This window comes from Lonchura striata, chromosome 8, assembly GCF_046129695.1.
Source record: "Lonchura striata isolate bLonStr1 chromosome 8, bLonStr1.mat, whole genome shotgun sequence".
Lineage (NCBI taxonomy): Eukaryota > Metazoa > Chordata > Aves > Passeriformes > Estrildidae > Lonchura > Lonchura striata.
The window spans coordinates 31015785-31041495 of NC_134610.1; the positions used below are offsets into that span (position 1 = coordinate 31015785).

Below are 25711 nucleotides of genomic sequence, written 5' to 3' on the forward strand. Positions count from 1 at the left end.
CCTTCCAGCAGATGAATCTACAATTCCCTGCAGCAGGTATAGATGACCCCATTCTTAGCTAATGAGGGGATTAGTGACTGAGCTTCCTTTCAGCAGACCATAAACACTGTGGGAAGAAAGAAATTTAACATTCTACTCCCAGTTGCAAGTGATCCACAAAAGAGAGATTTGCTTAGTGCTTATGCTAGAATGCTAATTAAGGCACATTGTTAAGGGCTAAATACTAGGTTGGGGCTTAGGTAGGTTTGTCAGGGAACAAGGGCAGACAGCCCTGAAGAAAAGCAGTAATTGGATAATTTGAACGGGCATACTGGTATTAAAAGTGTAGAGCATCTTCTGGTGACTTCCAACAGTCTTTCCAACTGGTAGGATAGTAAATATCGAGCACGTAGGCATTTGAGGAAAGATTATTAGCAAAAGAATTCATTTGAGAATGATTACTTCCCTTTGGGTGAAGGAGCCTAATTTCCAAGTTCCTGAAGTAAGCTGCCTTATTTTAGCTCTGTGAGTCCCTCTCAAGGGGCTGGAGTCCCGTTTGATAACACAGCGAGCCAGGGGGCAGTTATCAGGAGTGTGGAGGAAATCCTCCTCTGGAGCACTGGAAGCAATCGAGTTCCTAATAAGGGAATCGGCTCCAAATGGGGCTATACCCTCCATCTCCAGGAAGCGTGCGCCGGGTGTGGTAAAAGCAGAGCTTTCTTTTCCTGACAGATTCTTAAAACTCTGCTTTTGCTGCTTAATAAATGGTCCTGGAAAAGCACATGCACTGCACAGCAGCAGGAAAGTATCCTGCAAGTGTGCTTGTAAAGAGAAAAGTTCAAGGAAGAGTGAAGCCAGCTCTGATTCGGTTATTTACCATCAATCAGACTGTTGCTTGGCAGGGAGTGGATGGTTAGAAGCATGAACGGGCTGAAAAGGGGCAGGAAGAAAGTGGAGGCAGCATTCTTCCTATTTAAAGCTGCATCCCCTGAAAGGAGTGTTTGCAGACTGCGCTGGAGCTGGTGCTGAAAAGAAGGCTCGCCGACTTTGTCCTGGAACTGATGCGGAAAGACAGAACGTCTCCTCAGCTGGCTTCATGGTGCTAAAATAACCTTACGATTCTGCACTTTTTGCTGCCCGGGGAGGATACATGTCTAATATCTAGGCATGATGGCAGTCTTGGTACAAACGAGAACTTTTTTCATCCTCGCTGCTTTATTAGGCCGATTTGTAACCATAAAAGCGCAAGAAGTGGAAGAATATGAAGGTGGTGAGTTTCTCTCTACCTCTAAAACAATTATCATAATCCCCCCTTTTTGCATGCAGTGTGTTTATTGTATGATTTGGCTAATAAGCGGAGTGGAAAACCTCTGGGATACGAGAGTAAGACTTTTGCTTTCACGTATTGAGAATGGGGCAGAGAGGGGTTTGCGCTTTGGGTTTTTGAGCGGAAGAGCGAGGTTTGCGGCGCTCGCTGCGGGCACGGAGCGGGGGGGCGGTCAAAGGCCAAGTGCTGCCGCGGGGCGCTCGGGCTGAGCCCCCGTCCCGGCGGGGCTGCGGCCGCTGGGAAGCTCCCAACAAAAGAAAGGGCTTGGGACGCGGCTGGAGGACAGCTGGGCAAGCGAGCTGGGAGAGTAAACACCGAAGCCTCGCAGGGTGGAGTTGTTTGCGCCGAACTACATCTGCTTTCTCACATTCTTTGTTTTAGAGAAATGCAGAAACGCGAATTCTCCCTTTTTTCACCCCTCCCCCCCTGCTCGTCTTTTCACTTTCCCTTCTTTCCTTCTCCGGCTCATTTTCCCCCAGGCTCTTGCGGAGGGGCTGCCTGACGCCGAGGATGGCACAGAGCCTCCCCTCCGCCCGAGGGCTGGAGGCAGCGGCGGTTCGGGGCGAGCTCCGTGCGGGCAGGAGCGCTGGCGAGCTGCGAGCCTCACCCGCCCGACCTGCGCTGCCTGCGGCTGCTTGGTAGCCCTTCGTGTTTTGTATCATTTCTATGCCTGCGAGAGAGACACTGATGGTCAGGAGAAGGCGTAGTGACTGTACTCTTTCCATCAGTCGGGATGGATGTGGTGATCTGTGTTGATTTCCTGAAATGTGAGCAGGCTGGTTGTGGGACAGTCTGGAGCTATTGTACTCCTGAGCGTACTTCCTAGGCTTCTTATATGTAACACTGGCTTCTTTTCCAAATTATGCCCTACAAAGTTCCTTTGTAGGACATTCCAGCACATTGTGGGATGTACACTACACTGCTGTTTGCACTTACTTTCTCGTGTATTTTTAAGAGTCTGATTTTTCATGTAACTGAACTTCTCTGGTAATACGCTGGATTGCATAAGTGAGGAGGAGTCAAAGCCTGATGAACAAACTAGTGCAATATTTCTGAAACTTTTGTTTTACAAAGCAAAATGAGACTGTCCTGCCCATGCATAGCTGTGTAAGAAGTCCCATAGAGGGGGCACTTTATATAAACTTGTGAGTATAATTCATATACTTGCTATAAAGGGAGGCATATATTATGCATTTATCAATGACATGTAATACCAAACGAAACAATTGTGAAAATACTGACTTAATTTTTGGTATCCCTTTAATAAAAATTATAGCTTTTTGCCTGTTTAAAAAAAATGCAAAATGTATATGAGTTTTCTTACTAGATTGTTGGAATTATGGAGATGATGGGATAGACCAGCAATGTACACGTTGTGGGGTATATTTCCCATATGCTGATGGCTGAGGCAACTGAGAGGTATGTGGCAAGACAGAGAGCAAAATATGTTGTAATAAATTAGTGACATCTGTTTATGCTTACATCACTTACTCATCTTCCTGTTTGAGATGTAATAGCTTTTGTCTTCTATACAGACACTTTTCCAATGTTCATTATATTAAAAGAAAACTGAAGTCAAATCTACTTTAATATGATGTGAGGGTTGGTGAAGTGAAAATAAAAGTAGGGTGCATTCTACATATTGGTCTGGTTTAATTGCATAAGAAAGGGATTTTACCTTTCATTTAGTTCCTGATTGAAGCCTACAAATCCTGAAGAGTGGACAGGTTTTGCCCTTAGTTTGTTTTGGGTTTTGTATTTGTGTAGAGGTCTAACATCAGTCAGCATTGTATTTTACTGCAGGTGACTTTGTCTGTAGAGCTGCTTTATTTCTCATTCACTTACTTGAATGTAAGTACTACCAGATAAACAAATATTAGAGGTATCTGGGAAAGCAAGAAGGGCACTTCAGGAAGCATAGATTACAAAAAACTATCCGACTTTCAGAAAGGATGTAAACTAGTGTTGTACCAGTCATTTTTTATGACAATCCTAGAAAAAAATAAGGATTGGATACCGCTTGTCAACTTTAGAGACAGTGGCAGAAAGAAATAGCTTTTGTGATAGTATGTTACGAAATTTTTCATGAGGGGTATTGATATTGATAGATTACTTGAATATAATAAAGCAGATAATATGGTTAAAAAACCTTAATGAAAGAACTGTAATACTACTTCAAACCAAACATGCTGCTTAACTTTTTGTCACTTACCATTCCTGTACCTTTAAGTAATGCCAGTTTCTTTATTACTTTTTTTTCTCTTGAAACCCTTCAGATTGATCTGTTCTGCTCAAGAGCACTTGGCTGGTAGTGCTACATGGTGCATGTGCTTAAAATGCATGTAAAAACTAGACACTTCCAAACATATTACGGCAAAATTGGTTATTTTAAGTCTGTTTAAATGTACCTGTTTAAAAGTTATTTATCAATAAGGTCAGAGGTGCAAAATCCTAGGACTGGAAGATCCTGGTTTTAATTTCTTTGTAGAGACCTGGTCCAGTTCAGAAATGCAACAGGATCAGAACGTGCCCAGGAGGTGACTGAAATTTTGTATTGTTTAGCTGCTGAGTACCTGAAAGCTCTGAACCTTTGGTACAGGGGTTTCCACACAACTCTATAGTCCTTCCTCTTTCCCTAGGGCTTGGGATAGAAGAAACTAGTAGCAGAAGCAGGATGTGCTTATGGGATAATTTCCTGTCCTCTTGGGAGTGTAAAAGTTTTTTAAAAATTAATTAGAAACATGTCTTTCATGGAAAATCAGTACACTTGAGTCAGATTTGAAATTATGGGACTCATCTTGTTCAAGAAGAATTGTCTGTGCAAACTGCACGTGGGCATGGCAGTGGTGGTTTATTGCCACCATTTCTCTTCAATCCTGTACTTGCCTTTGGCTCTATCAGTTTTTGCAGTGTACCTTTGTCTGAATTATATTTTCCTGTCCACCTCTTGTGGTGTCAACCCTCCTTCAGCTGAAATCAGTGTGAGTGCTGGTATTGATTTAAAAATATCTAATTTGATTGACAGTGTGAACAAGGTTAAAAAAAGGTCATTGTTCTGTTTATATTAATGATGCCCTTTGCCTTTTTTGAATTCTCAAGATCTTTCATTTTGTCTGGAAACCATGCAATGTCCATTATCTTCTCACTGATACTATCTTCAGGGAGATAAGACCTTGTTACATTGCATAGTCCCCATAATGGGGCAAGTGTTAGGAATAAGATGACAAGTGAAAGACCTCTGTAGCTATGAGAAAGTTATTGAGTATTTGTGCCAAATGCTTCTTTAGATTTTATGGGTCTTTCATCTTTGTAATCTATGTAAAGGGTCCAGCTCCTAAGGAGAATGATACTGTATGATTCTATGTGAAAGAGAAAAAGCACCCGTGTTTGTACAATTGTCAAATTTTAGTGAGTATCTGATAATACTTAGAATTACAGAATTATTGTTTAGGTTGGAAAAGACCCTTAAGATCACTGAATCCAACTGTTTGTGTAGCACTGCTACAGCAGGTTGATACTCCAGCTCAGCTTGGTGTTGGCTGTGAACTTGCTGTGATCCCCTCATGCAGATCATTGGCAAAGATATTGAACAGAACTGGGCCCAATACTGAGCCCTGGGGAACACCACTGGTGACCAGATACCAACTGGATTTAACTCCATTCACCACCAATCTTAGGGCTTGGCCATCTAGACACTTTTTTACCCAGTGGACAGTGCACCCATCCAAGCCACGAGCAGACAATTGCTCCAGAAGGATGCCATGGAAAACAGTGACCAAAGCTTTACTAAGTTCCAGGCAGACAACATCCCAGCCTTTTCTTCATCCCATAAGTGTGTCACCTTGTCATAAAAGAAGATCAGGTTGGTCAAGCAAGACCTGATTTTCATAAACCCATGCTGGCTGGACCTGATTATGTATGTAAATGTTTATGCTGGTTATGCTGTATTGATTATCCTTTTTCCCTAAAAGTTCCAGATCCCCAGATTATGTCTGTACCTATGCTTTCTTAGTGAGAAAACCTGCATGTGTGTGTGCATGTAAGTATATGTGTTTGGGGACTTAAGCATAGTAAATAATTCAAAAATAGAAATTAATATAACTCTAAACAAGTAGACAGTGGGAATCTAGTATCTATTAGACAAAGTCATAAATCTGTGGGGACTAGCTGATTGAATTAGGAAATTTTCCTGACCATAAAATTCTGAGAAGAATTCTCTACACAGAAATTTCTACAAGAAGATTCCTTGAGAGGATTCCTTCTGTTCAGCCTAAGCAAAACTTTGCTCAAAATTATGGAATACATAAAATTGAGGGTCATGTTGGACCATCTTCATTAACTTGTAGTTTTTTTGGAAAATACATTGTGATTAAAGAATAATTGCAGGCTGTGTTTGCTAGTGCAGGCATTTCCCCCCCCCCCCCCCCCATGTTTACAGATATGGATTATTGCCATAGAAACTGAATGGTCATTTCATGATTCATGTTTTAACATGCTCAGTCTTCATTTCTTGGTGAGGTCTTTTCATCCTTGCAATTTGTTTCTGTGTGATAACATTCTATCAGCTTGATTTGTTCATGCAGAACATGCAGGATCGGTCCTGTTTAATAATAGTTAAATGTAAGTTGGTTAAAAATATGTATTTTTAAACTTAATAATGCTTTAGAAATTTTCAGAAAAAAAGAAATATCTACCAAATCACTTGACTGATGGTAAATGCTCCTGGGAAACCCTGCTTAGGAGTAGCTCTTGGTGTTGAAGTTGTAGTTACTATTTGGGTAAACTGTAAATTACAATTTTTCTGTGGTTAGAATTAAAAGTGGTCAACTGGCCACATAACTTGGTTTTTGATATTTTTTCAGAAAATTAATACAGATTCTAGCGTGTATGTGCAGCGAGGCAGGAACTGCAAAGATAGATCTTCATGCAACAATATAATCCTTTAAAAAAACTGAGCAGATGTTCGTGGCCTGTATACAACTATTTTTCTGTATATAGAGGAAGGCAACAAACTCAGCGCCAAGAAATAACAAAGTAATGAAAAATAGTCGAAATTCCAGCTGGAGGCATGTGATCTATCCTTATATGTGCACTGTTTCACTTATGTTTGTCATTGTGACCTTGCACATTTTTGTGTGTAAAGTCCTGATGATATAATTTTCTCAGAAATTATTCTTAGAAAGAATAAATCAAAGTGTTAATCCAGTGGATTCTCATTTGCATCAGGGAAGAGAGACTGGACTTGCACTTCAGTTTATTGTGTAGCCAACCCCCCCATTCTTTATATAACCAACAAGGCAAACCCAAGTATCCTTTAATGTAAAATGAATAAATTAATCAGATTAACTTGGAATTTCGGTTTTTGACAAAGCCTTCTTGGAGTTTGAACTTTCAGAGCACGAGGAAGGATTGTTGCACTGCCTGAAATCTCAAGCTGCAACAGACCTACCTTGTTCCACCATCCTTGAATGGCCTGGTGAGGCTGTCATGTGCAGAGGGTCAGGGATAATTTGAGCTGGAAAATAGGATGTATTAATTCCAAGTTTAATGAAGAAAATGTATTTATTTCCATGGCATAAAATGAGAAACCAGGTACTTTCAAGCTGGAGAAAAATGGCTCTTAACTATGACAGTCATGTAACACTTAGAGAACAGAGGTACCCCAGGGGGTGGCATCATGTATTATTTATGTCTTTTATGTAATCAGTGCATTCTGTATGTACAAATAATACAGTTTCTGGATACTTTTTCCTTTGGTCATGTATTGTTCGGTGATTTTCCTGGCTTAAATTTAGAGAAATTTGAAGAATTAGTGCTGTGCTTGAGATACAAGAAAAGGTAAACCAGTGATACTGACTATAGGAAGAAATAAAATTATTTTAATAAAAATTATTATTTTATAATTTGATTTATAATTATAAAACAATAACGTTCTGGAAGCTTTGAATGATGATAAAGCCTTGATGCTGTGGTAATTAAAATATCCAAATTGTTGCTTACAATTATCTCTTCTTAGTAAGCAACATACATTTTTCATAGCCTGCTGTGCTGCCTTTTATTCTTGCAGTGAGAAACAATTCCATTATTCCACTATCCCACCCGCATTTGCTGCAGAAAGGTCATGTGTTATATAAGCATGAAGACTAAGAATGATTGTCAGAGGGCCAGTGGTGGGATGCTCCCTGTTCAGGGAGCTTCTATTCATGCAGACCCTCAGGATTCTGTTTGTATCTGCTGCTGAAGATAGGTCTTGTCTTTGGAGAGCTGTCCTAAGGATGATCCTTGGCCATGCTGCTGCCAGCTGAAACTTGATTGGAGCTTTGGAGGATTTGCATTTTTCTGCAGCTCTGTGTGAGCAGTATAGCTGGGAAAGTGATATAATTAAGTTGTTTTCATACTGAAAAGCTTTCATGATGGTTTGTGTCTTCACTACTTTTCATTTATAGCCTTTGGACTATGCAACAGTAGCATGGGAGGACTAAAGAATTAATTTGAATCTTTGTGCCCTTGTTCTCTGGATAATGTGGCTGAATAGAAACACAAACAGCGACTCTGATACTGCTGGCAGGAATTCAGAGCTTTGGACATGAACTCATTTAGAGTGAGAACAGAAGAGTAAACTGTCTCCCTGAGGTCTGCTCCCTGCTGAGCAGTAGATGTCTGGCAGAGAAGGTCCATACAGTATCTTCTCCAAATATTCTTTGGCCATTAAGTGTTTGCCAGCATCCTGCAGCAAGCTGACCAACTGAAGTGCAGGATTATGGGCATATGGCAGTGTAGTGTAGGAAGAGATTGAGGGAGAAAAAGGAAGAGTCATCACAGAACTGTTTGGGTTGGAAGGGGCCTTGGAGCCCATCCTGTTTCCCCACCTGCCATGGGCAGGCACACTTTCCACTATACCAGGATGCTCCAAGCCCTATCCAGCCTGGTCTTGGACACTTCCATGGATGGGGCAGCCACAGCTTCTCTGGGCACCCTGTTCCAGTGCTTCATCCAACACACAGGAGAGAATTTCTTTCTAGTATCTAATCTAAACCTGCCTTTTACCAATTTGTGAGTTTGTCCTGGCCCAGTTGTGCAATATTATTGCATCACATTAAAATTACAGTGAAAATACAGCTAAAAGCCAGAAGGAAACTGTTTTCCATTTGAGGAGAGCTGTCTCGGGCCAGCTGTATTATCATAGGTAACCTCAGAGGTTACGCTAAGGGAGCATTTTATTTAAAGCAGTTGTCTCTCTTTCAGGAAATCATAGACAAGCTTGATTGAGATTAAATCACTTTCTTGTCTGAAATCTCATCTCTTCTGTCAGCAGATCAAGAAAAATATTTGAGGAAAAAATTAAAGATGGAACAGCAAACAGAAGATGTTTTACACTCAGCTTTTCACAAATACTTCCTTTACAGGTTTCTATCAGATCTTCAGATCTGATAAAAATGCGCTGAATTGCCATAGTGATTGCTATCCTATGACAGTTATTTGTGACTCATTTTCTATCTACTTTAAAGGGGGAGTTTTTTCCTTCGGCTGGAGCATCTCATTTTCCAGATACTGAGGATGATTTAGTCATCTTTAAGCCATCTCTGCTATTTCAAGTTACCCTGAATTTAGTTGATACAAATAATGAATGATAATTATAGTTAACAAATAATATAATCAGTAAACTAATAAAACTTTTTTTTTTTTTAATGAAGTATGATCTATTTTTGGCTTTCTTGCTTATATCAGTGCTGAGCCTCTTGGTAGGAAAGATACCATTAAGTAGCTGGGTTATCTCACTCCTCAAAGGCTCCAGGAGGCTTCCTGAAGTTCTTCTGAATAATCGTCCATGTGTCCAAAGCTCTGAGAACAGGAAAGGAAGGGAAGCAAGAGGCAGGAACTTCTAGAGGGGGTTGGGAGTGTGATGGACTCGATGAGCCCTCAGCTCCATACAGCCGAGGGGTCATTGTCCTGTTGTGACTTCAGGCTGCGCAAAAGGGGTGGAAATAGCCTGCATTTTCCACTCCTTCAGAGGCACAGGCAAAAAGTGGTACCTCTTTTCCTCTGTATTAATTTTCCATTGGAATGACTTCTTTTACCCTTAAAATTCCCAAACCAGCACACATAATGCATACATTGAAAACCTGTTGTTTTCTAATACTAAAAAGATTTGAGGTGTGAGAAGGAGAACACAATCCTAAGAGTAAATATCTGTACTTTAGAACTCTCTGGAGTCAGGAGTGTTGTGATCTGTAAAGATCCCCGTTATATATGCTTGCATCTTTAAAGAAAATAACATGTTTGTAACTTGCTGCAAGGTAAAGATTAAAGTGGACTAATATATAGTGTGTTAGATTTTTGTAGAGCATTTTACATATATATGTGAGTGTGGTGTCTTTTCACTGTATGGGAACTACAGTGCGAGGCAGATGCATCTCACTGGTGAAAGTAATGGAGGATGATTTCCAGATGTTTAATGCTTGCTTTGGCAAGAGGCAGAAAGGACTGGAACATGCATTGGCGGCAACAAAGGAAGGGAAGAACCTGATGTCAGAGGCACTGAGCCTGGTGACAAGCCGAGCAGAACATGGAAAATGGAGCCATGTGGGGAAGGAAGAGCCAACATGACAATATGACTGCTGTCACCACACTGAGTCTTGGGATTATAGCAGTGACTGGCAGTGTGCTGGGAGCCTACTTCAAAAATTGGGAATGAGGTTAGACAAGTTGTCCTTTACTCTTTTTTTTTTTTTTTCCTATAATGATAGAAAATTCCAGCTAAATCTGGACACTGAGCTTGAATAACTTTGGCTTGCTTTGATTTTATATTTTCACTGTAAAGTGCAGGGCCTTCCTATGAGATTGTGTGCAGTGCAGAGCACAAAGCATCCTTGATCTCAAGTGAAGCCTTAGGGTACTACTGTAATATACATACTGAGTCATTGTGCTAATAATACATTTCTGGAATGGCATGGATTTTCATGTTGAATGGCTGGCTGGTTTCAGAAGTGGAGTCTGGCTTCTCAGCAAAGAAATCTCTGGCTAGTGAATCACCTGCTTGCTGTAAGGTTTCAGTAGGCACCTCTCTGGGGCTGGCTGTCCTTTTTAGCATACATGCCAACACTCTGCAGCTTTACCACTTTTAGCAAAAGCACTCATGCTGCTTGGTTTGGTTTGTTGTTTTTTGGAGAGCAAGGTGAGATGATGGGCAGAGAAGAGCTAAATCTTGATTTCCTTAAGCTATGCATGTTTGTCCCTGTGAAGAGTGGCAGGGCCAAACAGTGTGAAAGGCACTGCTTTAACGTCAGTGATATCATTCTTGTGTTTTTTAAAATGAGGGTATGGAGCACTTAGTTATTGAGGTTGGCTTTTTTTTTTTTTTTTTTCTCCAGCTGTTTTCTGTTTATTTGAGCCTTTCTGGGTTTCCTAGGAAACCTCTGCAGTATGGAATTTATCTATTTCACAGGCAGTTTATTTTTTTGTGTTTAAATGTAATGAACATGGAAAGTAAATATTTGGTGATTCAAATCTCCCATTCAGGAGAGTACTTTAGAACCTAACTTGAGGCACATGAACAGTCTTACTTATTGTAATAAGACAACTTATACCTTTATTTTATTTTCTCCTTAATGAATGAAAAATTTAATTATTTCAGTTTTTCTTTTAAAAGAAGGTAACAAGCTTCAAGATCTTTAAAACTGAAGGTTTGATTAGGTGAAATGATGCAGCAGTAAGTTATCTTAAATAGAATAGCTATCTTAAATAACTTTTAGCAGTTATACTGACATTTTTGCACAAATTCATGTGACTTGGCTTCCTGTCATCAGTAAACATCAGTACAGAAACACAGCCCAGCTTCTGGTTTCACTGGAAACCAAGGGAATCTCAGCAGTTTTGGTTTGCGCTTGCTTTATGCTCAAATCTGACATATTAAAGGTTTTTGCATCATCTCAGATACACATGTACAGAAGAACATGGAAGTTAAGGCTTTTGAGGTTCTCAAGATGATCTGTGTGCCTAGTAATGCTTAATATAATAGATGAACTCCTGCTAAAGTTTACATGAAGCTAAGAGAGATTCAGTAAATGCTTCAGTTCTGGACAAACTTCAACATGCCTTAGCCTGGAGAGTGACTTGGCATTTGGTACTTCTAACATCCTGATCTCTAGCTCTGTCTGGAAGAATGCTTTGGGACCCCTAGGCTGGAATGATGATAGCAGAAGGGAATGTGACTGCCTGGAAAGGGGATGTTCCTATGGTCCAGGTTTCTAACAGGATACAGCTGTGGCTTAGTCTGAATTCTATAAATGTGAATTAGTGTTGACACAATGCCACAAGAAGAAACTTTCTGGCGTGACAGTACCCTGCCTTTCTTCTACTGAGGCTAGAATCCCACCTGAGAAATTCCTGACATGCATGCAATTTCAAAATGCCAGGGGAGAGAGCACAACTCTGCTGCTGCTCTTCATGACTGCATCCACATCCCTGCATTCAAAGCCCAAGTTACATCATTGGTACTACCTGCCAAGTAGAGTTCTCTTGAGAAATGGAGTAAGGCATTCTGCCTGTGTTGCTTTTTTTTTTAAGTCTACTTACCCTATTGGTTAAATGTTTAAACTTCTGAAAAGGAGTCTGCAAATATAGCTGAAATGCAGCACTGTTTTTGAGCTAAAGTTGGTCTGTGGGTTGAAATATGAGTTGGAATGAAAGTATGCACTCTTAAATAGTATTGTTACCCAGAGTTAGTATGCACCAATAATTAAATTAACTGGGGTGGTCTTAGGATGCAGGAGTATAGTTCCTGGAAATGTGTAGCTTCATCAAATAATGCCCTCCAGGCTTTGCTCTTGGACACAGCTGGGCGACACTGTGCAGCACTTACTGTGGGGTATTACAGTAGATAGGCTGTGCTGAGCCCACATTTAAAGACCTTTACCCAGCTTGCCCTTTGGTTTCCACCCTCACACACAAAAAAAAGGTCTGGCTTTAATGGATGCCTGTTATCTCCCAGTATAATAATATAAATCTGAGTCTGTCTAGGATTAATGGAATGGTCCATCTTCTGACTTTCAGCTGTTTACTTTGAAAGCACAGATCTGGGGCTGCTTTAGCAAAAGGATATGCTTCTACTAAAGTTAGTTTTTAGTTTGTCACAACTGCCACCTTATGCTTCTGGTCACCAAAATAAAAAAAATCAGAATTATTTTTTACCACAAAGTGGATTTTATTTCTTCATGAGATGGCTAAGTAAGTCTTATTCTTGTGTGCACGGACTTTCTCTCTCTCTCTCTCTCTCTCTCTCTCTCTCTCTTTTTTTTTTTTTTTTCCCCTTAAATCTCCTCCCTTCTGGAGGCTGAGAGACTGAAATTCCTCCTTGAATTTTGCATGACTTAGAAAATTCTAAGTAACTTGTTTCTACAATGGAATGCAGCTCACAATGAGATGTAAATACCAGCACACTGATCCTCTGGCTTTTGCTTTTGTCTTGAATTATAACTATTTATTTAAATGGCAGAGTGAGCTTTAGAACATTTTGTCAGAACCAGGCAAGACAAATCGGTAATTATTATGACCCCTTTTGATATCCAACAAACTGTGAAGTTTGAAGCTGGATCTTGCTTTGTTCTGGTTCTTTGTATATTTGTCTCAGGAGGCAAGACTTTTTCACAGGGTGATATAAGTTTGTTAGATTTCTGGGGGATATGGGCCTAGGTTTTTTTTTTTTTTTTTTCTCCTTCCTCCTGGAGTTATATAGGATAAGGAAGATGAAGATTTGACAAGGAATTTCAGAGTGAATGCAGAAGAAGCTTCTTTTTCCCTTTGTGTGTCCTGCTAAAACAATGCTTCTTGTACTGCTTGCCTCGCTCTGAGAAGACATCAACAAATGGTATAGGAAAGCCTGGTTAAGGCAAGTTTAATAAAAAAATTGCAGGTGGTTCTGGCTGACAGTTGCCTCTGTCACACTGAAAAACCTATCTTCAGTTTGATTAGAAATAGAATGACAATGTTTCAGGAATACAGATATGAAAAAGACAAAACATCTGCTGTGTAACTTGTAGATTATTACAGAGGCAGTTACAGCAATTATATTTTTGTGCAATGCAGCACAGTATCTTCAGGCATCTAAAATGTTTCTTTCAAGTCTTAATGAACTAAACATAGCTCCTGACCCTGAGGGTGATGTAGGTATGTGCCATTCTCCGCTGTACATTTTTGTAGCCTGGTAGGAGATTTGAGGCTGCAAGAAATTTTAGATCTAAATATTATCCCTAATGTAGATGTACTACTAAAGAACACAAAGTATTTCCTCAGAATACCTTTTTTACTGTTCTAGCTTACATTACTTTTCTTGTTGGTTGCTTTTTTTTTTTTCCCACCCTGTGGGAAACTTGTAGGAGGCTGCAACCAGACTGATCTGGTTTTAGAAATGAGATTGTCTTAATGCAAAGTGCCTGAAGGGTAATGTTCTTCTTTTAGTCCAACTAAATGCATAATGAGTTTTCCAGTACCTGTGTTAGCACTCTCCCAGATCTACAAGGAAGAGTCTGATGTGCTTGCAAAATGCAGGTTTTTGTAGCCTGTGAAATTTCTGGCACGTCATGTGTGACTAAAGCTCATGGCATGTGTTGCACCAGGGTTTCAGAGAGTGTTTACTCAGAGAAACTTCCTGCAGAAAGAAATGTAAGTAGTATGGACTCTAATGTAGACTGTTTGGTCAGGGCATGAATATTCCTTTTCTGATAAAAAAGAACAATTTGATGATGCCTTGAACAGGCTGGTCTGTATGTTATGCAGTCTGCATAAGAGTATAAAAACAGAACAGAGAGCAGAAAAAACCTTAAACATATTGCATCTCTTTTTGATCCAGAACAGACTTTGCATTTCTGATTATGGAATATTCTGAGTCATTGGGCATTTGAATTCTCTATATAACATGTGAATAGTTCCACAGTTACCTGAAATTAATCAGTTGTTGCGTAGGAAAGTTTTCCACTCACCTTAAGGTGTTACCTACATTCATAAGAAGTTAATAGTAGGGAAGATGGTACCAGGACATCAGGTGCTTTTGAGGCCTGATTGAAAGGGAGTACATTTGTAAAGCCAGTTCTGGAACCTGTGTGAAGTGTAGCCTAACTCCGTGTAGTGCACTTCTGAGACAGTATTATAAGCTCTCCTGGTCTCTCAGGCTTTGCACTAAAATGGCAGGAATATTCAATTGTGTAGCTCAATTGCAGGAGGATGTTTTGCAAAAGACTGTTGGACATTTTTGTGTGCTGTCCTGTTTGAAAGAAGATGCTTCTGTAATCAGGTAGGTGATTGACAGGTAGGTGCTATTCTGTGCTTTCAGTATTTATTTCCAGGTGTGCATCTGGGACTTAATTTATTGCCCTTGAGAGATTCTCAAGGGTAACTGTGTTCTGAATAAAGCAGTCACAGGTTTTGTACCTTACCAGTTGCCTCTTCTGTTCATGTGCCTTTATCACTGGGCTCCCCAGAGTGTATTATTTTCACAGACAGCTTGCCAGTGATCAGGGAGGCCTTTTTCCATATTGACCTCAAACTGTTCTTGACTACATAAATCCAGCCAGCCACAGCGATGAGGTGCACACAGAAAATTTACTTAATAGAGGGACTTTATAGAGCTTACAGTGCAGTTAAGTTGAAATTACATAGCAGTTATGGAACATGCATGGTTAGTTATGCCTTCCCTCATGCTGTGCCTTCCCTCAATTCTGAGCCATGAAAGAAACACATATAATTCACTCCAAATTTGGTTTTGTTGTAAATGAATTATTTTGAGGGTAAAAAGGGAGAGCCAGTTTCTTTAATATGTATTGATTCCCATTGATGAAACAAACAGAAAACCAGTGCTTGACTGCTGATACTAATTATGATTCTGAGTTGATTCCTACATTGGAAAAACAGAATAAACATGTACATTTTCATTGTTTGCCTTTATAGATCAGCATGAAAGAAAGAAAAGTGATGAATTTCAAGTTAATGTTCTGAACAGTGAAGCTTTATTTTCATAACCAAGGTGATTGTGAAGTGGATGTTTGAGTCTGATATGCTTGGCACTGAGCTACCAACATTAGATATTTTACATGTTGTGAAAATACTATTCACTGAAATAGTTTGAAGGAGAGCTGCCTCTGTAGATTTTCTGTATAACTGAGATGATAAACACTTTATTTGAATGTGATATTTACAGGTTTATTTGTACAAGAACAATTTTGGCTGAGAAAATGATGAGTGAAACTTTTTTTTTTTACCATGAAGCTCCCAGGTTTTATTTATTTGTTCACATGTTTTTTATTGTTTCACATGTTTTATTTGTTTTTCCTCTGGTCTGCAGTATCTAGACCTTGGTAAACAGTGGTCTTTGGAAAATTGCTTGGAAATTTCTCCCTTTTACCAGAAGAGGTTGGGCTTGATGTCAGTGCTGAGAGCCAGGAGCAGTTACTGATCCCAAGGTGGCATCCAGGCTGCCACTGTGTGTGATGGGCCTGCTCCCTTCTTTAAGGCTGGTACCTTTAAATGCCAAGCCAATCTTTGTAATTCCTGAATTTGACACAGAACCAGTGAAATAAGGGCAAGCCACCATTTATTTACTTCAGCTTTCATGAAGAGGCCTATCCCAGGCTCTAGGCAACCTGCCATCAATTATCCATACAATTCATTACAAAAAAGGCAAAAAAGCAGTAAACCATACCCACGTTTGCCAACTGCCTTAGCTTAGGGGAAATTAAATCATCCAGCCCCTCACATTCCCTTAGCCCTCTAACTCTGCTCCTATCAAATATTTGTTCCAGAGACAAGCTATGTCTCTGTTGAGTTAAAAATGTACATTTTAATATATTCCAACAGATCATGAAATTTCCTAGTTTAGAAAGCTGGCTGTGCCAAGCTTCTCTGCTATAGACTATAATTTCCTTTCTGAAGAGAGAAGGAGCATCTGGACCTACTCAGTCCCCAGCTTGTCCACGTCAGCAAACTGGAGCTCCAGTGTGGCTGCCCAGGGTCAGCTGTGGGCTGCCTGGAATCTCCTTATTAAACAAGCCCAGAATTTTGGATCTGGACCAAGCCCCTAGAACTGAACATGCTGGGACATTTGAAATGTCCTGTTTCAATACCAGAACTCAGTTGCAAAAGGTCATTGATGCATGCTGCAGACATTTCCCTGTGTGCTTCAAGTCTCAGATTTCGAGTGCAAAATCTTATCCGAGCATAACTATGATTAAAAATCCAGTTAATGGAGGGGTCTGCTTTCATTCATTTCTCCAGTGGACAAGGGAATAGACTGTGTTTAACTTTCATGATCTTAAACTGTCAGTTTAAGATTGTCTTGGTTTCTTTAGAAAACTTTGTTTAGAACTTATATTCTTAGCCACTGACACTTGATAGAAATTTTCCAGCAATTAAACTTCTGTCAAAGGCCATACTTGAATTGTGGTAACGTAATGTTATAATTTGGCATTAATGATAGATTATTAATTCTGGGGGGAGGCTGGTGTGATATCTAATTTTGGTCCTGGTTCTGTCTCCATGGTTCTTTCTAGATGATTGTTCTTCTGACTTTGCTAAGAGAAAATACACTAACGTTATTTTTTGGCACTAAACCCGAGGATTGTTGGCTACTGCCATGCTTGGGTAGATGGTGATATACAAATGGGATCCTCAGTACACATTAGTCAGGGAGATTGGAACAAGATGCTTCCACGGGACAGCAGTTGTCTCTTGACCTCATTGCCTCAAAAAACCCCAACCCCAAACCCTACACTAAAAACCCAACCCCCTTAAACCCAAAGAAAATTCAGCACCAGTCTGGGTTTTCTGGGTTTCACGGTGCTGCATTGGCAGCCAAGTCCCACCCAGGATGTCTCTGAAAGGTTTGGTTGAGCAGTGCTGAACTAAGGTCACATCTGCAGTGGATTCTCTGGGGTTGGTTTTCAACACCAAATAATTTTGCAGTATGTTTTTCCTTTGATTGCAATTTCATACTTAGGTTACTAATGCATGAAAAAATGTACTGTCAAGTCAGATCATTTGACTTACTCTCCTGACATTTCTGTTTGGAAGAGGCAGATCTTGGAGTAGGTCTTCATCTGGTGTAAATTACAGTGCTACCATTATGTCAGTGGAATAATTTATGCAAACTAAGGGTCTGCAAAATAATCCAGAGACCAGGTGTGCCCCATCTTCTGTGTTGTACTGCATTGTCTGTAAAATTATAATGTAGTAAGGATTGATGAGTTCCTACTGTGGTGTTGTGGTGTGTATAGCTAATGCTGATCATAGTTAGCAGTCATGCAATTAAATTCTTATCCTTACTAAGCTTACCTTGCACGTAAAGGACATGCATAAATTTGGAAATATTTCCTAACCTCCAGGCTGTAATTTGGGGTTAGGAGAAACTACCACAAGGCACACACACTTCTAAACTGGAAAAACAACTGAAAATGTAACAAGCTGTTATTGGCTACTTTTTGGGTTCTCATCCAACACAGTCCTGAAAAGCCAGAATTAAGGTTTGGATTAGGGCCTCATTTAGTTGTTCTGATTTTGTTACTGAGATTCACACTTCTTTTTCCTAACTGGAGAACATGAAAATAGCTTTTCTTCCCTCCTGGGTGAGAAACTGGGTGCTGGTATGGCGTTGTATTGAGTGATCAGTGGGTGCCATTTCAGGTACCATGGGATGTTGACACAGGATGACAGCTCAATTAAGAGCCCTATGAGGTTTGCATTAGCAAGGAGGACTATGAGGGAGGAGACAGGTTTCAGTGTGTTAATTCCTGCTTAGAAGTAGATAACTTAGTATTTTCACTGATACCATTGTAAATGTCTTAAAAGAAGAGCAAATCTTTTTACCTGGTCCCTCAGGAGTTGGGCAAGTCCTCATTAGGACTGCAAGTGTTGCCTTAGATTCTGTGATTTTAATAAAACTACTAGTTTTACCTACCTAAACGTAACCACAGGAAGCTTGTTTGTCTCCTCCTGACTGAAATGTTTTGTTACTTAAATAAAGCATTGGGATATCATCAAGCTTGTGGTCCACTGAAATGAATAAAATTTGTCAAATTATGTCCATGTTGTTCTTTTCTGTATGTTAAGTCAGGAAGAAAAGCAACTGATAAGATTAATATCCAGATAAGTGAACATTTGGAGCTCTTGAGATCATGTAATCTCCTGGAAATATAGAAATGTCCTGATTGCTACAGAGCTCTTCTTAATAGACTGGGGCAAATGCTGAGGCATGTGTAAACAAATCTATGTATGCATATGTGGGGCAAAAGTAAGAAAAACATTGACTGTGTTGATGAATGAATTATTAGAGTGTATCACTTAAAAAGAAAAACAAAGCTTAGTGAATGCTGGCATAATGAGATATTATTTATTTCCCCCCCCAAAAAAAAATTTTTATGGAGATGATTAGGAATAATTTATGTATTAAAGTTTCTTTTTCTTCTGGTCAAACTGTATTTCCAAAAAAGAGGCAGAAAATAGTATAAAACAAATTTAACTTGTTCTGAAAAATTAAGCTTTTTTTAAGTCAGCAAATTGAATTACTAGACAAAAATGTACTTAGAAGTCAGACTTTTTACCATAGGAGAATTTTTTAACTGATGTCCATGTGTAAGTAGTTCTCAATAGAGTGAGATAAGCACCCCCCCCATCTCTTCTGCAACATCTGAAACTGCTGTCCCCAGAGCCAGGAAGATCTCTATCCTTGCTAGAGCACTACCATGGATGTTTCCGCTATGCTGACTTAATTCAAAAATTATGTAAACAAGAAAAATGGACATGGAGCCAAAGAATTCACAAGCTGTGAAACTCAGGTGGGTGAAGAGTTGAGCCCCATGTTGTGAGGATACATTTGTTGTTTCACTGGTTCCTTTCTTTGCAGCATCACACAGCAACACTGGATTGTTGGGGAGAACTGGGAGGAAACAAAGGGGCAAAGGAAAATATACCCTTCTTTCAGCCTAATGCTAAGAAAGCACAGATTTCAGTTAAAACTTAGGGATTTTCTGGTTTTCTAAGATCTTCAGTTTCTGTGCTACTTAGCGTTCTCTGGAATTGTCCCAGAACTTACTAAGCAATATGGTTGAATGAAAATAATTGTTTAATATTGTGTATTGGTTAATAATATGCCTTGTGTTCCAGAATGAAAATAATCAAGAAAACATACATAAAAATAATTAATGGCTTGACATGCTTTTGTATTTAATGACTAATTATAATGGGATGAGACATGTTTCTTTGTTTCTCTAAATAACTCTCTTCCCTCCTTTCCCCCCCCCAGTTGATAAGCATAGTTTGGGAAAGTGGAAGTATGAAATATGACACTGACATCAGTGTCAGTCAATAAAATTCCATTCTGACAAGTATTTTCTATACTTCCATTAGATCCTGACAGAAGTGCAATCAAAATATTTTGTAGCCAGTGCAGAAAGGCAGGAAATACTGTTAATCTTTGTGGGCTGGGGTGTTTATTTTTATAGCTATGGATTAAAGCTCTCTCCTGTAGTTGGCAAGAGAACTTATTTGATAATGCTTAGTAACTTGGCATCACATTAGTTTCCATAATTGCCTTTCCATATATTACACTGCAGCTGTTTCTTTTCCAGTGATCCAAGTATTGTGCTCTGAGGTACCCGAGATGAAACCCTTGTACTGTGTTAACAAGTATCACTCCTGTGGATGTAATGGGGGCAAGGCCCTTTAGAAAGATGACTTTATGTTTATAAATGAGTTAAAAGTGCAGCTCTTCATTTGGAAACATTTCTGACTGTAAGTATGTTTGTCACTCCAATGGATGGAAAAAAACACTGCAGGTTCTGGCTTGTCTTTCTGGAGGGTCAACATAAATGCTTAATTAAAACAGCAAAAGTTGTGTTATCCCATTTTAAGGGCTCTTTGGTTATGATGAAAATAGTATAAGTAACTGTGTGTAGCAGTTGATCCTCTTTTCATGTGACAAATATTTAATGTGGAGAAATCCTATTTCTCTTAGTTATGGAGGGGACTAATGATAAAGTTTATAGAGTAGGAAAAAAAAAGCAGAAGTTACTATGTAGCGTTTGAGAGCAAAATCTGTTCAAAAACGCACCTAGAAAGTTAAAAAACCCACCTGGGGAGTGTCTGTGCATGAAAATGGGTGTTTCCACCTAGAGTCAATTTCAGCACCTTTGAGGCAACCAGAAGCCATTTCTTCAATTGAAACAACCATGACAGAGGATGGAATGTCCTTGCAAAAGTATTCTTGTGAGGAAAGGTACCAAAACCATGGGAATTGGATGGCTTTATTTGTGTTTGATAATTACTCATGATATGAAATCAGACTGAAGTAGTACTTTTCTTGGCTGTTGTCTTCTGTCAGGGTCAAAATGTAGCTTGTTCAGGGTGACAAAGACATGCAGTGTATTACAGAGACTTTGACTGTGAAAGGCAGGGGTTAATCACTTTTCTAGTAAAAGTGAAAAAAAACAAACCCAGATACTTGTGGAACAGCTCAGAAAAAAAACAGATTTTTCTTTTTCCAGCAGATGAAAGGTCTGTGATTGCATGTGTCCTTTCAATACCAGTGTTGTTAATGTTGCATGTGATGTAGCTGTATTTCTAAGTAAGAGATACCTCATTAAAAAAAAAAAAAAAACAACTCTAAAATACTTAAAAAATTAGCAAAATATATTCAGAAAATTTAACTTATTATCCTTCAAAATCAGGTGAAATAAAGTGCAGTCCTCTTGACTACTTTAAGACATGACCAGAGAGGCAGATAAAATCCAATATTTCTCCTGTAAAATTCTGGGAACAAATTTCTTTCCAGGAAACAGAACTACATGACTTCTCACAATGTGTGATTAGGCAAGCAATGGTGAAATGATTACAGAATCATAGAATATCTTATGTTAGACAGGACCTGCCAGGACTGTGGAGACCAACTCCCATCATAACATTAACAAAATTATTATTATTATTATTATTATTATTATTATTATTATTATTATTATTACTGAGAAGCAAGGAAATTGAACAAAGCAATAGTTTTCCATCTGATATTGAAAATGCTTTCAAATTTTATAAAAGCTATTAATTTAGACAAATCAGGTGTTAAATAGACTCTAACTAAAAAGAAATTGAATTTTTCTTTCCAGCTTAGTGCAGACAAAGGTCACATTTCTGCACAGTGACCTCTAGTTGGCCTGCCAAAAAAAAAAAAAAAGAGGAAGGAATGTACTTGATGAGTAGCTGTCCTCAGAGTATCTCAGGGTGAATGGGCCTACTATTTTGGAGAGGTAAAGATTTCAGTGTTCTAAATTGGGAGACATGTAGGCCTGAATTTTTGAAAGAAGCAATTTATTTGCCCTTTTTACTTCAGGTTGAGTGGTGGTTATGCATCATTTCATTAGAAAACAACAATAAAAGAAGTCTTTCCAGCTGAACAACCACAAACAAGGGACAAATACTTTCAAATACTACACATTCCTCAACTATAATATAGGAACAAAGTAATATTATATAACCTAAGGGTTTTTTTTTTGACACTTCAAAGTATTTAATATCCTTTGATGGAAATAATTATGTTTCAAAATATTTTATGTAAACTAAATGTCATCTTTAAATTGCTGTTTCGTGGTACGATGGAAAAAGATGTATTATAAATTTATTAAATAATTTTCTTTAATATTAGTCATAACTAAAAAGGTAGAATGCTCAAATTACATCTGTACGTTAAATACTTTAGAATGCATACATGATAGATGCATGGGACAGAATTTTTTCAATACAAGTATAGGATCCTGATCTAAGAGGAGATTGTAGAGGACACTTCACAAAGTCTGTCTTTTCTGAATTCATTCAATGAACAGAAAAAGAAATCATCAGGAAAAAATAAATTTCAAAAGAGTTATCTGAAAATAATTAGCATTAGTAGTTTTTAGGCAGGGTGTGTGCAAATTGTACCCCTGTTTCCATTATTTGTCATGTTGCATCAAATGTTTTAAGAACTTCAGAATTAGCCAAGGTACTCTGCCTTTTCTCAGGAAGGCACTATAGACCAGCAAAATATTTCCAACTTCATTAACATTTACTGCAAATGGTTCATGTTAATTATGCAAAATAAGTATCTGGTAAATTATCTTCATGTTCAAAATACAAGTAAAAGCAAATTATGGTTTAAGGCTCTAAATAATTTTGCTACTGGAAGATTACCTAACGATTGTATTTGAATTCAAGCATCAGGTTTTTGCGAAGCCAGACATGTGCAAGCTGAAACTGGAGTTAAGTCAAACCAAAACACAGGTTATTCTACAAATAATAAAAACCTCCCAGCCCCGTGTGTAGGTTATTCAAAAGTAGCATGAAGCTTGCAAACCAGTGCCAGCTACAATCCTGAGCATCCCATCAGGACCCAACCTGCTGGTGAAGCCATGTGACAGCCTGCTGAATGCACACACACTTTTGCACACCTCAGAAAAGTAATATTTGTTATCTACTTGGCCTACTTAGAGGTTCTCCACACCTTGGTATCCAAAATATCACTAGAGGACCCATGTTTAAGCAACTGAATCAAGCAAAATATATTGATGAATGTGTGCCTGTGGAAGTTTTTCTTCTGCACTGTTTAAATAGGTATTTGTGCTTACTTTGCACTTGAAGTAATATTCAGACATTATTTTTGTCTAGTGCAAACCTGCAGTTGTTTTTTGGAGTGTAATTCATAGCCACATTTAAATTACTAATTCATGTAATGTAATATTTTTAATCTATAAAATGCCAAGAATTTTTTTGAGTGAAACATATTTTTCCTGTACTTTTGATCGGAGTGTAAAATTGGATAACTGATAACGATGATGTGATTGAAGAGTAAAATCAGCACACACGATAATAGTCACCTGTGCCATGTCTGTGTTGAGGGGGTAACAGTGAATCTATTGAAAGTTGCAAAGCAGGTCATGAGAAATGCAGCCCCACAGGAAGGTTCTCAGTGACAGACAGACATCAAGGGAAGTCAAGGCTCAGGAGAACTAAGTAAGGGAATCCAGAGCAGGAGCAGGAATGAGGGCTCAGGAATCCTGAGCTCAGCTCTGGGAAGATCTATGTCAAGCAGAAAGTAAACCAAATAACTTTCCCTTATATAAATAGCATAAATAAATATCTTATATGTCAGGATTTCAGTTTGAGGAAGATTGATTGTGAGCAGTGCAGACCTGCCGGAACCTGACACTAAACATGCGACCGGCAGCAGGCCAGGATTCATCATTAAGCCTTTTCTGTTCTCATGACCTGGAAAGGATTTTACAGCAAAATACCTGAGCTCCATTTTATTTATAATTGAGTTGTTTTCTACAAGGTGGGAAGTAAACTAAGTTTAAACTGCTTGATAATGCAGAAAACCAGTGTCCCTTTTGGTGTTTTTGGATCAATGCATACGATGAATGCCTGATGCTCTAATAGTGACTAAATGGGATTTATTAGCTATGGGTTGCTTTATGTTGTTTTGTCTGACTCTGCAGATGGTTTTTGGGAGGAGGACATAGGAGCAAAGGTAGGAGTTGGAAAATGATTAGATGTATCTGATATGTATATTGCTGATGTTAGGCTTTTCTTGAAAATTGGGGAAATGCATGTGCAATTAATCAAAACTTGGTTACTAACAAAGTATTTTGAAATGGAAAGCTAGAACTAAACAAAAAGCAGGAACATTCTGATGCTGATAATAGTAGATGAGGTAAATGTTATGAAACTAAAATACAGATAATGCTGTGTCACTCATTAAGACTTTTAATTCTATGAAAAGTTAGCTGCTAAAAGTCTAAGCCATGACTGAACAGTACATTTGGTGCCAGAGATGACATTATTAAGCTTGTATTTTTTTTTTTGTGTAAAAGACTGCAGCCTCTCAGAAACAATAGATTAAATGCAGCCAAAATAGGAGGATGTTTTATGTGCTGGGAGATGAGCAGACATGTGCAGTTCTTGCACTGACTGCTGTGTATGAAATTTGTGTTTGAGTGTGACAGCAGCAGAGCAGGCCAATGTGTCTGGTGCTCCCTGAACAAGGGTTCACACATGCAGTCAGGTAACTGCAGTGTTCTGTGCTGGGAGTCTTTTTCCACCATGATCAGGTATAGAAGAGATTAGTTACCGTTGGCTTCATGCATTTTTTTTCTTGCACAAAACATGTCAGTGGGTTGGACTGCAGCTGTGGGAACATAGCAAAGGTTTCTTTTTTAGAAAGTTGAGACAAATAAACCAAAGAAGAGCCTTCTTGAGTGTTAGGAATTACAGAGTTAAGGGTACAGTTTTGAAAAGGGACAACTTATAATTCAGAGATATCTTAATGTCACCTTAGCAGAACCTGTTTGTAATTTTGCCTGACATTTGTAAAATTGAGATGACCTTTTTCTGGAATTCACCTTTGGGTGAGACCCCACTGGATTTAAGGTAAAAGGTACAAATGTATGCTTATCTGGGAAGAATTCCACTTCATTTTTTCCTTAATTTATTGATTTGTAGATTGATATTCTTCTCTGATTCTGTGTGTCTTAAAAATCAGGAATAAACCTGTGTGGTAGTGAGGCTGTCCATTTAGCTTCAGCTTTCTAAAATTGCAGTGCTTTGATGGTTACGAGGTACTTTGATAATTAAATAATTAAACATCATGTATATTGATAATCAACACCAAAGGTGCTTCTGGATTCATATCAGCCACCAAAATGAGAGTTTGTGCATTCTAAATGAATCTGTGAACTGTTTCAATACTATCAGATGGAATACATTTGAAAACTGATTTTGTGCCAAAGTGAACAAAATGATAACTTTGTCCTCAGTGCCAAGAAGATGTGTTTTCACCACTAGATAATTAATGTGCATTTACTCATGCCAATGTGGAAAACCAGCCTGGATTTTGCTGTAAAGTAACTGTTTGAGATAGAGTTACTCCAGTGGTAGTTGACCTTGTCTCCATTGGGATTTTACAGTGCACTTTCTAATGCTGGTTCTTCCACAGCAAAGAAAAAAGTCCAACAAAGGAGAAACTAAAACAGCTGTTTTACTCTCATTCTAAGAAACCAAATTTGTATTAATAAAGATTTTTTTCATAGTAATAGTTATCTTAATCTATTTATTCTTTTCCAACCAATTGCAGTCGTACCAGATAAGGAACGTATGGCAGGACTGTTTTGAAACCTGGAAGCCCAGATAGAGAGGGAGAGAGTGCCAGATGTTTCTTTCCTTTCTGGAAGAACAATTGAGAATTTTAGGGGATGGTGAAGGAATATTTTAGGGCATGAATGGAACTGAAATTCAAGGGACAGAGCACGCTGTGATTTGGTAAGAAAGGGGATGCAGTCCTGACTACACACTTCTAAAGGAATTGCTGGAACATAAATGTGTCAGTATTTCCAATGCAAAACC

General features: G+C 38.7%; 1 protein-coding gene across 1 annotated transcript in view; it reads left to right on the plus strand.

Moving 5' to 3' along the window:
* Positions 1–904: 904 nt before the first annotated feature.
* The window catches only part of COL5A2 (collagen type V alpha 2 chain), a 97138-nt gene continuing 72331 nt past the window's right edge, over positions 905–25711 (plus strand). Inside the window, exon 1 of the mRNA XM_021531409.2 lies at positions 905–1249. Coding sequence (XP_021387084.1) covers positions 1147–1249 — 103 coding nt within the window. The 5' untranslated portion in view covers positions 905–1146. The remainder of the gene's footprint in view (positions 1250–25711) is intronic.